This window comes from Ammospiza nelsoni, chromosome 5 (assembly GCF_027579445.1).
Source record: "Ammospiza nelsoni isolate bAmmNel1 chromosome 5, bAmmNel1.pri, whole genome shotgun sequence".
Lineage (NCBI taxonomy): Eukaryota > Metazoa > Chordata > Aves > Passeriformes > Passerellidae > Ammospiza > Ammospiza nelsoni.
In genome coordinates, this window is record NC_080637.1 from 59,415,447 (window position 1) to 59,431,973 (window position 16,527).

General features: G+C 43.2%; 1 protein-coding gene across 1 annotated transcript in view; it reads right to left on the bottom strand.

Annotated features, from left to right (window-relative positions):
- Positions 1-9,911, bottom strand: part of BMAL2 (basic helix-loop-helix ARNT like 2) — a 32,680-nt gene extending 22,769 nt beyond the window's left edge. The window contains 4 exon segments of the mRNA XM_059472131.1: positions 1,321-1,468; positions 9,671-9,784; positions 9,787-9,874; positions 9,876-9,911. Of these exon segments, the coding sequence (XP_059328114.1) occupies positions 1,321-1,468; positions 9,671-9,784; positions 9,787-9,874; positions 9,876-9,881 (356 nt within the window). The 5' untranslated portion in view covers positions 9,882-9,911.
- Between the last annotated feature and the right edge of the window lie 6,616 nt (positions 9,912-16,527).

Genomic DNA, 16,527 nt, shown 5'->3' on the forward strand with positions numbered 1-16,527 from the left:
TATTCTGCATTAGTTCAGAGATAGTTGTAGTGCACTACACCTGCACCTTGTGTCTCTTACTTCTGCCTGATTTACACAACTTTGAGCACATCACTTGGTTAACTGGCATCTGTTTGGCAGCTATAGAACAGGATAAAACAGTTGACAGTGTCCCCTCAGCAGTCAGGTATGAGACACTTGAAAAGAATGAGCACTACAAGAGGACAGTCCCCATTTTTAGGTCACAGGTCTGTCACCACATTTAAGGAAATGGCTGCTCTGGTCACTGAAGCAGCAGTTCTAGATTAAGCAATTCAATCAGTAATCTTGTCTCACGCTTGAAGGTAAAATTCTAGTATGTGCCTGGGAAACTTCAAGCAACTTAATGTGAAAAATGCCAATCACTTGTTTTTAAAATTATAAAAGTTTAATAGTAATAAAATGGTTATAAAAATAGTAACACAATTAGAGTAATAACAATTTGGACAAATTGAATTAGGACAATATGAGACAATAAAAACAAAGAGTTACGGATGTCACGGTACATTTTTCTGGGCAGCACGAGCCTGATAAAGGACACACGTTAACGAAGGATTAACCCTTAAAAACAACAGCCTATTGCATATTCATACACCTCATACATTATGCATAAATTCCATTCAAACACGGGATTCTGTCTGGTCTTCATCAACTTCTCCCCTCTAATCCTAATAGTGCCTTCGAGGTGGGAAGAAGTTCGTTTCTTCTGATAAGAAGGCCATAAATTCTTTTTCTCTGAAAGATTCAGGTGTCCTGTGGCTGCTATCTCGCTGCAAGTCCTTTCTTTTAAATAAAACATCCTACATAGCATAGTTTCTATTTTAACAATTTTTATAACCTAAAACTATATTTAACACAGTACTTAAGAAAATTAATGCAGCATTGCTTTCTAACACAACACATATAATATTCATTTTAATATTTGCGAAAAGCCAATCATAAAATACATGCATTTTTCACATTAAGAACTTGCTTTTACTAGTAGGCAAAGAAGGAGAAAAAAACCCCTAAAAATTAGGATTGAAATTTCAGCATTAGAGGCACATTATCCAGACACTTCAGGCCAGGAAATGGCATTACAGAATCCTCCATATATCCCTTGGATTTAAGGATTACTTTTTCTATTTTTAATAATCGGGGACTGTCAAAGAACACATTTGGAAGACACTGTAAATGTAATGGTAATGAACAAAGGAAAGAGGATTAGAAGGGAGGGAGGGAGGAAAAGGAAAGACAGTGACCATGTTGCACAAACAACAGACGAATGTCTCAGGTTGAGACACGGAGATTTGATTCACTTACTGGTTGTCAGAATCACTCCCCTTGCGCTTCCTGGGGATGTCAGGCAGGGCAGCATTGAAAGCCGTGCTGCTGGCAGCCTTGGGGGCGGGGTTCATGAGGCCGGGCCCTCCGCAGGCCACGCACGGGCTCCCATCCGCTGAGAACTGGTCTGGCAGCGAGAATAAAGGCTCAGTGTCCAGCAGGAGCTGCAGCACGCTGCACCCACCCTCATCCTCACCGGCACTAAAAGCTGTCTGTGCGTGGCTCTGTGCCTCTGACACAAACAGCCAAGGCTGCACTGACACGAGCCAAGTCCAGCAAAGAGCGCACACCTTCCCACAGGGCTGCAATGATCTCACCATAAAAACTGCCCAATGTTGAAAACTCCACAGTGGTTCTGCTGCAGCTCTGACTTTTTCATTCCCCACTGCTGACTATGGCATTTGAACAGAAGTTTTCTTTCTTTGTTCTTCAGAGAAGCCAAAATTTGTACTTGTGACCTGTCTGTAAATGTAGAAGTAATCTACACACCAAGGCAATACAGAACAGCTCTCCCCTCGCACAACCTTTGCACTTCAATTCCCCCCCACCTCAGACATCCTGCTGCAAGATCACCAGTTGTCAGCAGATCAAAATACTGGGGCTCAAACTAAATGAAAATTAAAAATACGTTGTGAACTGTTTTTTAATCAAGTGAGATATCAAAGAAATGGAAGTTTGCTATAATCGTATTCCTGACATAAAATCCGCAATTACACAAAACATCTGCCATGGAAGTTGGAAGAGTCTCAAAAACTTGTCAAGTTCCCTTCACAATTCTCCTCTAAAGGAAAACTGCTGTTTCTGGGAAGGCCAGAAGAGAAATCACAAGCCAAAGCAATCCTAGCAACCTAGTGGGAAAGGAGAGCAGTCTCCAGGAACATGAGCACTATTACCCTGTTTTTCTGTCTCAATGCAGCTATCACAAAGAATCACCCAGCTGATGTTTAGGCAAAGAGCCAAAGAGCCAGATTTAACTCTGCTTCACAAATGCAGGAACTCCTTCAGGCTCCATGTGCCAGTGAGGACAGATGAGAGATGAAGAGATGTCATTTAAGGAAGTGAGCATCTCCTGCTTCTAGCAGGGTGCAAAAACCAAGAGGATTACTTTGAAAATCCAGCAAGAAGAAAATCTGGACAATTTCTTGTGAGTCTTCTCTCTTTTTTAAGCATCTGCGCTGTTTGCAAAAATGTAGAAATGTCCAAAAACAATGATACAAATGATATTTTTTTCCCCTCTTACATGTAAACACATCTCACATCAGAAAAATTACCTTCTAGGTTTTCATTTGGTGTTGGAATACAGCTCTGGAGAGTTAAATGAAAATAGGCTAATACTCCAACAACAGCTTGCCTGGTCTTCCACTAATCCTCTCTCTATCAAATCAGACAACACAAAGTCAGCCCCTGTTTTATTTTAGAAAGCTCTTTAACTCATTAAGTCACACAGGAAGTTTCAAAAAAAAAGAGATGGAAACAAAGAATCAACAAATACTTGACAAATATATGACAACCTTTGGACATCTCTGACACCAAGAAAATCTAGTTATTTCAAATGCACATCACATTCAAATTAGGGATATTAAAAATATATTAAAGAAATTACATTATAAATACTATAAGTATTTCTATAAGACAGTGATAGATGTCTGAAATATTTTTATGATGAGTCTCCTTAAAAGTTTCATTTTCTATTTCTGTTATTAACACAATTCCAAAACAAACAAAAAATGCTGACAGATGCAAAGGAACTGTTTTTTAAAAGGAGCAGTTTTAATCTGCCCAGGTCCGAGCATCCTATAATTCCTGATTAAGCTATTGAAGTATAATCAGTCTTGATGAATATTCATAAAAGAGTACTTACTAAGCAGCAACCTACATGGTTCCAGGACCAGAATGCCTTCAGCACAACAGATCCCTTCGTCCTGGAACAAAGCAGGACAGCACAGACCCACTGACCTAAATACTGCTCTGCACACAGATGGCCAGCCTGCTTTCCAAACACTTCCCTTTAAAGGAACAAAATCCAAGGCCTCTTTTACAGGTTTTCCAATTTCTCTTCAATATTATTAAACAACTAGGTTTGTTCCCTCACACTCAAGCAACAATTTCTGAATACTGCAGTTATCTCTTCTACCTTTACTAACAACACCCATTTTCGTTATTCTTAAGTGAGAAAACAAAATATATTCAGATTACCAGTAACAGTGACCTATTAAGAACTTCCACACTACAATTGTAAGGTGATAAATTGAATCCTTAACACTATCCCTGGGACAAACTAAATGCCAGTATGATGAGTGACTGATCTTGGACAAAAATGTGAGTTTAAGAATCTGTACTGATCCCTGACATGCTCAGCATGCAGCTTACAGTCTTTACATATATATATATATTCTTTAAAAGCCCATGAATAAAACCCAAACCCCCATCAACAATGCAAAAGAAAATAAATAGAGAAATAAATAAATTTACAGCTTCAGAACAACCAAGCATAGGTGAACTGTGATTATGTGGAGTTGAACAGAAGTGAACAAATCTTTTTCGTACCTATCACTCACTGAGCAAGAAATGGGCAGAAACAGCTCCTAAAGCCAAGGCTTTCCTAAAGCTTTGAAAAGTCAGGAAGGGTGATGGAAAATAATCTCTGAGGGCTCCATAAGAGCCATCACTATGATACTGGGTGAATCCAGGGTGCTCACTCTGTCCCTGGAGTGTCCCAACCTTGTGTAGGCTGTGCTGAAAGATTTCTTTCCCTCTCTGTCTACACCACTTTGGGAGAGCTGAATAATGAATATAACAATCTTTAGGTTCACAAAAAAATGGTCTAGAATGTACCCAAATAACCAGGATGGGCTTCTATGATCAGAAAAAGTTGGATTTTTACCCGTCATTTGAGCACCTGGCTGAATTTCTTATGCTTGCATTTTTTGTGAATATTTTCATACCATTGACATCACAACAAACACCTCTAAACACACATGAAGCAAACTGAAATAATTCCCAATTTCATAGCACACTTGCTTCATGAGAAATAATATCCAGAAAGACCAATCTTTATAACAAGTTGATGTTTCTATAAAACCAAAATCATTAGTGAATTCTAAAACCACTAGAAACAGTTTAAGTCAACTAGAGATGTTTTGTTTGACCACCCTAAAGGCTGTTATTCACACTAGTCTGGTTTGCAAGCCAAATAAAATTCCAGCTGAGAAATGACATTTTTACTTCATTGCTATTCATTCCATTGCTAATGCCCTGGAATACTGATAACCAGATATTAATGGCAAGTGAACAGTTCCTCCAATACATGTCTATTATAATCTTTCTCTCAGCATTAAGCCTATGTGCTTATCTATATTACAAATCAAAAATATTTTTAAAGCATATTATGTACATTGGGACAGATTAAAATAATGAGAACAATACAGGAATTCCTTCACTGGAATTACTCCCTCTGTGAAAAAGCAAAGACCATCCAAACAGTACAAACACATCTGAGAAATAGCTCCTTCCCAGTAAGTGTATGTGAAATGAAAAACTGTTAGTTGAACACTCATTTTAGTGTATTTCATTAATGAGAAAACAAAGTATTTAAGGGATGGTTATCGATACATATTTCTCATAACAAGAGCATCCCCTACTCTTGTGGAAAATAAATAATAATTGGAGTCCCCAAGGGGCTGGCAAAGAAGGGAACAACTGCCAAGGAGCTGCAGGAAACTGTTTGGGGGGAGATACAAAGACAAACCAAATCAGCCATATTCCTGTGTCAGCAAAGTTTCTGTGTCAATCCCCTGCAATGCATTGAGAAACAAGGCTTGGGAGACTCCACATTTTTACAATTACTGACAATAATATTTTCTAATCCCATGCCACGTTCCTGAGCTGTTTTCACGACCAACAGTTTCAAGGTTTTCAATTCCTAAGCAAACACAAGCTTTAAGAAAAGGTTTATGGCCAAACTCCACCAGCCATAAAAAGGGACATTCATGTGAACCAATAATGATGTCCACGTCTGAAGTAGCCATTCTGGTCCCTCTGGGAGGGAGGAAGACATTTCTAGGGTGATTCATCTCTCCCCAGAATAGATTCCTCCATTTGGCTAGATGAAATAAAACAGTTCTAGGGTGATTCATCTCAATCTAAAATAGATTCCTCCAGTTGGTTAGATGAGATACAGCCCAAGAGTGCCTATCTCTAGTCAGTAATTACACAGGGACCAAAGGAACTGCCTCACACTTGGACATCTAAAGATAAGTGAGATGAAACCCACCCCAAGCACAGAAATATCACACAATTATTTAACATCAGAGCCACAGACAGCACCTGTTTGCATCACATGCAACAAGTTCAAGCCCAAGCCAGGCTTTCCAAATTATTGGCCTAATTATGCACTACCTCAAGACCACCCACCCCTAGCAGGGTTAGCTTTTCTGTCTAGGTTTGCAGGATACACATTAGCACTCCAAAATTAGCAGGAAGATACAAGTCATGTAGTATTAATAAATTAATAAATTAATTAAAGGAGCTGTCAGTCAGCCCTCATTTATTAGCCAGTTTAAAAAAGAACATCCAAATTCAGCTACCAAGATATTAGACTAAAATAGGCTTGAAATAAAATATCATTAAAGAAGTACATTTATAAAGCTTATGGTGACACTTTCCGTAGTCTGGGAATAAGTGAGACTTGGAGAAATGTGGTAGCTCTGCAGCTAACTAAATTAATAATGTGTTAACACTGGCACAACCTTTCCAAAAATAAGGATTTTTTAACCCAGCTTCCTAATTTGAAACACTTTCCAAGAAAAGGAGAAGAAAGAGGCTGCTTTGAATTCAGATTTCTAAGATCACAAATACCACAGACTACTAAATTTTCCAGAGGTGTGTATGTGGCATGCACAAAACCCTCCAGCCAGGGATCTGAGTTCTGTCAGTTTTAAAGAACTCCAAATTCTGGTGTAAGCCAGTGTGAAGTGGCACCTGAGGGCTGTGCAGCCCAGCCACAGCAGTTCCTTTTAGACTGTAAAGTTCTGTCACAAATAACACAGTTTTTTGGTGTTTGGCTTTTTTTGTTTGTTTGCTTGTTTGGTTTTTGGTTGGTCAGCTGGGGTTTTCCTGGAGGTTTTGTGGGGTTTTTTTGCTTGTTTGGGTTTAGTTTGTTGGGGTTTTTTTAAGATGTGAGATAAAGCAGCTCTGCTGGGAGGAAAGGCTGAGGGAATTGGGATTGTTCAGCCTGGAGAGGAGAAGGCTTTGGGGTGACCTCACTGTGGCCTTGCAGTGCCTGAAGGGAGCCCACAGGAAAGATGGAGAGAGACTCTGGACAAGGGGGAATGGCTTCACACTGACAGAGGCAAATAACTCCACACCATGTCAATTGTTTTATTTTACTGTGGAGTTAAATGTCTAAACTTTTAGTTTATTTTAGTGAATTCTTCTGCAGATACTCATTAGAGAGTGTGACAGTGCCACACACAGCCTGCACACGTACAGGAGTGTGTGAGAAAGAGTTACAGGTGCTGTGACATCAGCTTAAGGTCCTGCACATCTGAACACCTGTACAACAAAGAACTATATCTTCTACACATAGCTGAGAGTTGTACTAAAAGATTCTTTGAATTTATTTTAGACCTTTAAAACAGGCCATGAAAAGCATTTTCAAACTTACAGCAAGTGTGGCATCAAGCTCATCACCTGCAGTACCTTGTATTGAAAGCTGGGATAACAATCTTTGGAATGAAGTTCTGAAAACAATAGAAATGTATGGACTAAAGCAGCTTATTCTTTCCTCAAATTTTATAAGCATGTGCAATGCAGGAGCAAGATACAGAGAATTTAGCAATGAAAGCATCTTATGAACAACACTATCCAGAGAATAAACTCTTCTATGTTAAGAACATTGGATTTGGTTTTAATTTCACAAAATGAAAAAAGGAAAAAATTAAAACAGTCTGAATTACATACATTTAAATCAAATAATAACACAGGCAACTGATTGCTCTCTGCATCTATTTTTACTCATTTTCATCACCTGGAAGAGAAGCAGTCAAAATCACGACTTACCACTTAAATGACACATTCACTTATCAGATCTCAAACACAAAATATTTGGCCAAATCTATCAGTGTATTAAAAAATAAAAGAAGGCAGGAGGCAGCTAAGGGAAAGATCCTCCCCAAGGCCTGGAAAGGGCTCCCTGCTCTCCCAGGCACTTGCATGTTCGCACCAGGTAGAAAGCACTGATAGGAATCGGGAGCCTCATATATCATAGCTCATTTCTGGGAAAAACAACCAACAAACAAAAAGCCAAGCACAAATCCTCTCCAGTTATATTCTCCTAGAAAAATAGTGGACAGCTGTTTTCTTGTAAGTTTTGGAATCATATGATTGCAAAATGCTGAGTCCTATCAAGTGAGCTGCAGAATTTCCATGGTTTTAGCTGGCCCTGCAGTCCAAACAGGGAATTTTCAAAAGTTCACAATTATTCACTTCCAAAATCACTCACCAAATTATTTCTTCTTACAATGAATTTAATTCTTGGATGTGAAACGTCCAAGAGTTAGAGTTTGAGTTTAGAGTTTGTTTTTCATAATGTGCAAATGTACCAACAATAAGGTGTACATTCAAGTGAAAAGAAAAAAATCCACCCTAAAAACTACTAGGCAGGTAAATTTAGTGTCGCCATACCCCACAAACAATTTAGATACTTTTGTCTTAAAAACAAAGAAACCCAAAATTTGTTTCTTTAAAATCCACTAAAAGAACAGGTATAAACATAGGCAGCAGAAGAAAGCAGGGATGGGGGTTAATTTCACAATAAAACATGAAAGCCTATGGTTCATTGATTTCCCAAATCTACTTGTAAATGGAAATGCCTGTGCATTTGGAGCTTTCTTCATTTTGATGATTTTGTCTCCTCTCAGTATATGCACGATATAGAAACAATGCATCTTAAGTTTTAAGCACAGTTGAGCAGACTGCAAAAACGCTACCAAAAAAACCCCCCTGCACCACCACTTTGTTTTCAAACACTACATTTGCCACAGAATTTTAGAACAGTATTTAAACAATCAAGCAGCCCAGACAGAAAAACGTCCAGGATTTCAGACAACAAGCATCCCCACATACATTAAAGCACACTCGACCCAAGAGGCATTTAGAAAACAACTGATAAACCTAGAAGAATTGGTGCTAACTACACAGAGCTGCAGTGATGGCTCAGGAGCGATCGGACCATTTGTGTTTCCCCACACCCCGTGCAAAACGCTCCCTTCCACTCGTTTCCAAGCAGGAACACGAGCAGCAGCTGGTAGTTTACAACCAGCCTTGATTTAGTAGCAGAAACTTATGATTAAAAACATGGAAAGATCAAACCTTGGTCGCCATACATGCGTGGGCACACATACACACACAGAGAAAAGTCAGAATCACTGTACCTAAAACAGTAAATCATGTTTACCTACCAAAAAAAAAAATCATACTAGAGTTTTAGGAATGCAAGGCTACGTGTGTACCAGAAACAGAGAACTACAAACTTAGTTAAAAAAAAAAAACAAAAACAAAAAAAAAAAAAAAACAAACAAAAAAACCAAACCGAAAGCCCCCAGATTTTTAGCGCACATGGCATCAGTACGATGACACATCTGTCACAGCAGTACAGCACAGTGACCATTACACAGGCGGATGCCAAGGGGACGGTGCCAGGCTCTTGTCAGTGCTGCCCAGGGACAGAACAAGGAGCAATGGACAAACTGAACACAAGAAGCTCAGCCTGAGGAAGAACTTCTGCACACCGAGGGTGGCAGAGCCCTGAACAGCTGCCCAGGGAGGGCCTGGAGTCTCCCTCTCCGGGGACATTCCAACCCAGCGGGACACGCTCCTGTGCCACCTGCTGCAGGTGACCCTGCCTGGCCACGGGGGTGGACTGGACCATCTCCAGAGCTCTTTTCCAACCCCATTCCGTGATTCTGTTTCCATGTGGGCGCTCCAGGTACCTCCACTGAACTCCACCGAGCGGGAGCAGCGAGCCAGGAGCGCCCAGCGGGAATGAGCCACAAACGCGAGCGGCCCCGGAGCGGCACCGGGCACAGGAGCGGCCCCGAGCGCCCTCACGGAAGGATGGCACTGCCCCACGGGCACCAGCCCCACAACAACACCCGCCCGTGCCACATCACCGAGGCGGGCGGGCGGACAGACAGACAGACAGACACAAACAGGCAGACACACCCCACACACGGCGCCCGCCATCGCCCCCCACGCACGGAGCTACGCGCGGCAGGGGCGAGGGGGACGGGGCGCGCACCGCCCGCTCCTCGGGCGGACCCGCTCCCACCTTCCGCCGCCCGCCGCTTCTCCTCGGCGCCCTCGGCGCTTCCCGCTCCTGCTTCGGCCATGGCGGGCGGCCCCGTGCCCCGCTCCACAGCGCCCCCGGCACCGCCGGCATGCAGGGGGTGAGCTGAGGTGAGCAGAGGAGGAGCCGCCGGCGCCGGGGAGGGACCGCGGGCTGCCCCGCCAGCCGCCCCTCAGCGCCCCCGCCCCGCCATGTTCCCGCCCCGGCCCCGCGCCGCCTCTCGCGAGATGTGCGGCGGTGGCGGCGCCGCCGCGCTCCCCTCACGGCGGCCCCGCGGGTCGGGCTCGATCCGCGACGTGCGGCGAGCCCAGGGCTGCAGGGACAAGTGCAGTAACTACTCGGGAGACACAGCGATGGCTTATTGCAGAGCTGCACAAGCCTGGGTGCTCTGTGGTGACACCGCAAATAAAGCACTACCGCCCGGCTTTTCATGCCTTTATTTATACACGGAAATTCAGAGTAAGTTTCCAAGCACAGCAACATATAGACGTGATGGACCTGGAGTATTTTGCCAAGTTAGCGATGGATACACAGACATACATCTGCACTGATTTACTACATCCTTAAAACATGTTAGTTCCAGCATGTCCTTGAGTAAGGGATGCTGGCAGCTGCCTCTTCCAGTGGTTAGATCTCCGTTCTTGCTGGTTAGGCTTGGAAATATACAAGGATCTTACATGAAGAATATCCCGACTTAAGATAATCTTGACATGTTCCCCATTTTGCAACACTTGGGCTGGCACCCTGCCCATGTCCAGGGGCTGGGCAGGGCTGGTGCTCCTTCCTCTGGATGGTCTACAGAGGATGCTTCATCCGAGGAAGTGTCAGAATCTGGGAATAGTTTTGGTTGGCAGAGGCCTCTGTGAGTACTCAGAGAGCAGTCCCATCTGTCAGTGAAAAGTAGCATAAAATAGGGATAACTTCCACAGGTATGCTGAAGTGTGTGAGCAGACCTGTAGCTGGCTTTTGGCAGTACCAGGAGCACGGTTCTGAAGTGAACCTGCCCATCACAGTGCTCTGGTTCACACCCTGGAGTGCCGGTGTGAGCGAGGGGTGTCCTTGGGCACAAAGACCTCAAGGGGCACCTGTAAAAGATTAGTGTGTTCCAGCTATTCCCAGGCATTCCTTCCCTCCAGCAGATCCCACTAGAGCCAGTCTGTGAAATGAAATGAAACCTCTGCAACACAGATGGACCTCAGCAGTGCCTCTTCCATGTGACAGAGCCTCTGTCACTGTCCTGCCCCGTGTTGGTGCAGCCTGTGCCCACTCAGTTCCACTTGCAGCTGTGACAGAAGAGGCTTTTGCTCAAGCACACAAATCCTGTGAGATTGATCCACAGCCATCTCTATGGGCTGCACAGCTGCTGCTTCTCTCTCTTAGGGCACCACAATATAAGAAAAATCTAAAGCTCTCAGAGAATGTCCAAAGTAAGGTTATGGAGATGATACTGAAGGGCCTGAAGAGAAAGCCATACAAGGAGCAGCTGAGGGCACTGGTCTGTTCAGCTGGAGAAGAGCAGGCTGAGGTCAGAGCTCACAGCAGTTCTGCAGCTTCCTCAGGAGAGGAAGAGGAGGGGCAGGCCCTGCTCTCTGCTCTGTGTGACCAGGGACAGGACCGAGGAAACGGCTGGAGCTGTGTCAGGGCAGGGTCAGGGTGGATATCAGGGAAAGGTTTTTCACTCAGAGGGTGCTGGGGCTCCCCAGGAATGGTCATGGCACCAAGGCTGCCAGAGCTCCAGGAGGGTTTGCACAGCGCTCTCAGGGATGCACAGGGTGGAACTGATGGGGTGTCTGTGTAGGGCCAGGCGTTGAACTTCAGTGATCCTTCCAGCTCAGGATACTCCATGATTCTATGAACTCAGGCACCAGAAAACCTGAAGTACAGATGGTATTTATTGCTCACCAGTGGGGCCAGAGCTGCAGAGTTGGTGATGTGTGTGTGGAGGAAGCTCCTTCTGCAGGTGTTCTTCTCCCACTGTTCTGGAGGCTTTCCCCTGTCTGTTATCAGTAATGGGGATCCTGTGGAGCTGGCAAGAGTAACTGTAATATTTTGCAAAGGATATTATGTTCTTTAATCCTCAGTTCTGGTGGTTACTGTCAAAGTTAAAATTTATGTCTTTAGAGCTGCAGACAAGGAATCAGTTTTTTCAGATCTAGGGTCAGACTCTTAAGATAAAAACACCCTTTGCTAAAAGTAAGAAAATGTGACTAAATACATGTGAAAAGGCAGCTGGGATAGGTCTCTTCTCCCAAGTAAAAAGCAGTAGGATGAGAGGGAACAGCCTCAACCTGTGCAAGGGAAGGTTTAGATTAAATATTAGGACAAAATTCTTCATTGAAGAATTGGAAAAGTCTGTCAGGAAAGCAGTGGAGTCACCAACCCCAGAGGTATTTAAAACATGTGTGGATGTGGCACTAGGGGATGTGGTTTAGTGGTGGATTTGGCAGTGTTGAGACTCAATGAGACAATGATCTCCAGGATCTCCTCCAAGCAAAATGATTCTGTGATTCTAAGGGCTTGAGAAAGTAAATCCTCACCAAACACTACAAGCCAAATACATTCAAACACCTATGAATTTTATGTAATGTGGTGGAAAATCAGCAACTCACCTAGTTAGGTAGAGCCGGGGGGAAAAAAACACAACCAGAAAACAAAGATGTGTTTCCTTCATAGCTTTCAGAGATGTAGGCAGAATTCACTTGTCTAAACTCCAAACTGTAATCTTGAGGATGGTTCCTCAGATGCAATCCTGAACTCAATTCATGACATCTTTTATAATTGGAAGCTCCCAGCACGTTTCCCATCTGATGTGGAAGCTCCTTGTCTGTGTGGGAGGGGGCAGCTCAGCATCTTGCCCGTGGCAGAGCCCAAGGGTTAGAGCACGTGGAAGGAGTGGGTGCATGGCTCTGACAGAATATTCCAGGGAAGAGGCCAGGGAATCGTGGCTCCCAGCTGGGGATGCTGCTGAAGAAATCCCATGGTACTTCTGTGACAGTCTCAATGCACACTTCTTCATAGTGTGCTTTTCCCCCTTGGAAATCTGACTTTTCATTTTAGAGAGTTATGTTCCATGTAATCCCACTGTTACTACTGCAAATATATCTGTATATATATATGTGTGTGTATCTCCATCATGATGGGTTCATCTGGTCTTGCAGAGTTTGCATTGAACAGAAGGAATTACAAACTCTTTCTGCCCTAAATGAAATTAAAAACAGAAAAACAGAAGGGAGAGCTAAAAATCAGTTAAGATGCTGTTGCTGTCTTTGATAAACTGCTAGCAATAATGCACACTTATTTTATTCATATACCACAACTGATACTGAGAAAATTTTAATGGATTTATTCTCAAGAAGCTTAAATGTCATCTTTTGTCCTGCTAAAATAATGTCTTGCCCCAGTTTTGAAGCTGGGAGCTCCCTCCTCCAGGTTTGCATCATCAGTGGACACCCAAATGCTAAGGGGATTTCAGAAGTGAGTCAGCCACACTGACTGAAAATGTTTCAGGGACTCAGGAGCCACTGAAAACTGAAAATGGCTGTTGTTATAAAGCTCAATGAGTTAAACATTTAAATAGTTCCCCAAAACTGTTTTAACAAGCTTAATAGCTAAACAGCTATTAAATACAAACTCTCTCCACATGGGAACATTAATGAGGACATTTAAAATCTTTGGGGTGTTCTTTTAACTGACTCACTAGAAACAGAACTACTGTACCTGATTCACATTTGTTTCATATTTTTTAGTGCAGTTGCAATTCACTGCGGAAGTTCTTGGCACTAGGTCAGAAAAATCAGATCAGTCTCCTGGCAGTATTTCTGCCTGTACTCCTCCTCTATGGTCAGTGTCATGTCAGCCAGCACTTGGATAATTCCTACAAACATAAAGGGCTGCCAGATCATTAGCACAGATCTGAGACATCATTTATTAGAGTCGTTTCTTATTCAAAGGTGATGACTGGGCCCTTCGCTGAACCTTTAATACATGACAGTAACTGGTGTTTATAGCACAGTGTGCCTCCAGTCTTGGCAGAGCAGGATCCCAGTTTATGTAAGGCACTGATTTTGAGTAGGCCACACTTGATATTTTTGCCCCATTTTAAGGTGAGCACTTTCTCTTGAGTAGCTTTCAGCAATAAAATAGGGAACAGAACGCTTTATGTAAGCCACAGATAGCCTCTTTTCTCCAAACAACTTATACAACAACGTGCTAAAGGGGTAAAAATAACAATCAAACCTCGGGGCAGTTAAATAATAGCCTGAGACTGAGCATTTAAAGTGTCTGTATTATTCCTCCTTTTCCCCTCTTCAGTCACATCCAAAGCATAGCATGTCTCAGCTGTTTCCCAGGACATGGCAGATGCCGTCCCAGTGATGTGCATTTCTTTGTGTATTTGCTGGGGCCAAGCTGGCCCCACACACACCTCACTGACCTGGGAGCAGGAACAGAGGGAGTCACTCTCCATTGTTATGGTGGCTTGTGTTACTTCTCACAAAAACACCCCTGGGGAGAGCCAGAGAACTTTTTTCTGATGAAACTTAATATCAGGAAACTGAAGTGACCCAGCTTTGTAAGTCCAAACAGAGATTTTTCATAACCTTCTCTCCCAGAACACAAATGTTTATGGTTTCCCCTCTGACTCTGGTCTTATATGGCTGAATGTACAGAATCAAGTGTGGTTTTTTAGAGGACATATGAAAAAGTTATCTAGTTACAAGAATGAATCTTTTTTTTTTTTAATCTATTTCAGTCTGTTATTTGTATTTTATTCTGCTTAAGGTCACTGGATTACTTTTAAGGGCACCACAAGCAATTTACTGACTTTGCTACAAATTCTGTGAGTATATATTGGTACAATCTGGTAAAATCACCTTAAAGCAATATTTCTTCCCCAAATCAGAGACTCTTTAGCTTCAAAAAGTATATAAATAGCATAATCATACTGTCATTGGCCAATAGTAAAAATAAGCTCTTTAAAATTATTTGTGCTTAATAATTACTATGGAAGCCCCTCAAAGAAGCAAAAAACAGAAAAAAAAATCAGGCTTCCCTAGCAATGGACTGTGCTGTGCTGGCACAATACTGGGACCATGGATTATGTTCTGCTGTCAGAACATAATGTCCAACTGGATTGTGACAGGGATATACTCTGGCCTTGGACATCTGGGAATCATGGACAAACTCCTTTCATGATGAAACAAGTTTAGCTTGAGAAGAGCATCTGAATCCTACTTGTTCTTCCTCTCTAATCTCAGTATTGGAGCCAGCAGGATGGCAATTTAGTGTGTGATTTTCTAACAAAATTAAAGGCAGTCAAAAGGATTAACATTTTCCAAAGTGCCTGCTTAATTTTGGAGTCCAGGCCTGCAAGGGTTTTGCCCACAAAATAATAATACACTTGCTTGTAAATCTCTTACCCCAAAGTCTCTCAATTTGACGGTGCCACTTCTGATTTAAAAACAAAATAATCAGTTTTGAAATAGCCTTTTTGTTCCTGGCAGAAACTGGTAGTTTCTGAATGTCTAATGAGAGCCTAAAAGTGGCATTTAAACAAATGGTATGTTTTTCAAAGTTTCCTCAAGGCATTAGTTTGATTTTGGTTATTAGAAACCAGGTACTATTGTCCTGTTTAACAGCAGAAATGCCATGCAAGTTTCTCACCACTGTGTTTGAAGCCAAAAGGCCTCCTCTCCACACACTGCTTTTCAACCAGCTGAGTTTTATAAATAGTGAAACCTTTTTGTCTCATTTGTAAGGAACACCAAAGCATGGCATCAGCAACCAGTTTGCTTTGAAGGCCATCCTTGTTCCTGATTTCTTTGGGCTTTAGATAGGGATCTTCTGCTGACGTCAATGGGAGTTGGATGAGACCTCAAAGAAAGCTGAAGATCCTGATGTGTGTGTCTAGATTGCCAGTGATTTCACCCTGTCCTGATCAAAAAAGTCACTGAAGTTCTTATCTGATCATCCCCTGGTATTAAATAGAGACAATGAAGTCAGAAGTAGAACTGGGGAAGTGAAGTGAAGTGTCCAAAACTGTTGCAGTTTTGCACTCTCAGTAAATCACTGCTCCCATTTCCAGTTGGTTTTGTGCATGGCTGCATGTGCCCAGACGAGGTTGGGGGGAATATCTTGGCATCTGCCTCCTGTTGGAGCTCCATCACCATCACCTCCTGTCCCCACGCTGGGGGCAGATCCTGCACACAGCTTTGGAAGGGAGGGAGGGATGGTGTTACCTCCACATGTCTGTAACACTCTCTCTGTAGCTGTAGTCTCCCTTGCAAGGTGTGGAGCAGGGGCTGTGGTTACACTTTTGCACAACAGCTCCAAGGGCTCAGCACTCACTCTACTGACAAGTCTCCCTCATCCTACAATTCCAAGGGCAGGAAATGTAGAGGCAAGGGCAAAGGTTTTGTATTTGGAGCAGGGAGGATGGGCAGAGGCACCTGGAGGGGAAGGAGATGCTGCCAGTGGAAGTGAACTGCCTGGGGACAGCACCGAGAGCCAGCATGTATTGCTGGAGGAGGAGAAGCTGCAGCAGATGGTGCCTCACTAGAAACAGATTAAAGCAGCTGCTACAGAAACAAGATTCAGCACCGAGGGTCGGTTCAGATCCGAAACAAACTGTTCCTAGCAGAGCTTGGCTTGGTTGGGAAAGGAGAACCCTGTGCTCATTCCCTCCTCAGCACAAGGAGATTGAAGTCTTTGTGCCCCACCTACCCCAGGAACAGGGACCTCCAAGGGCTCAGATAACCCGAGGAGTGGCACTGGGAGGAGCAGGAGGCAGCAGGGATGAGCTCCCTCTGCGTTGGAGAGATTAATTTCCTGTCACACCCACT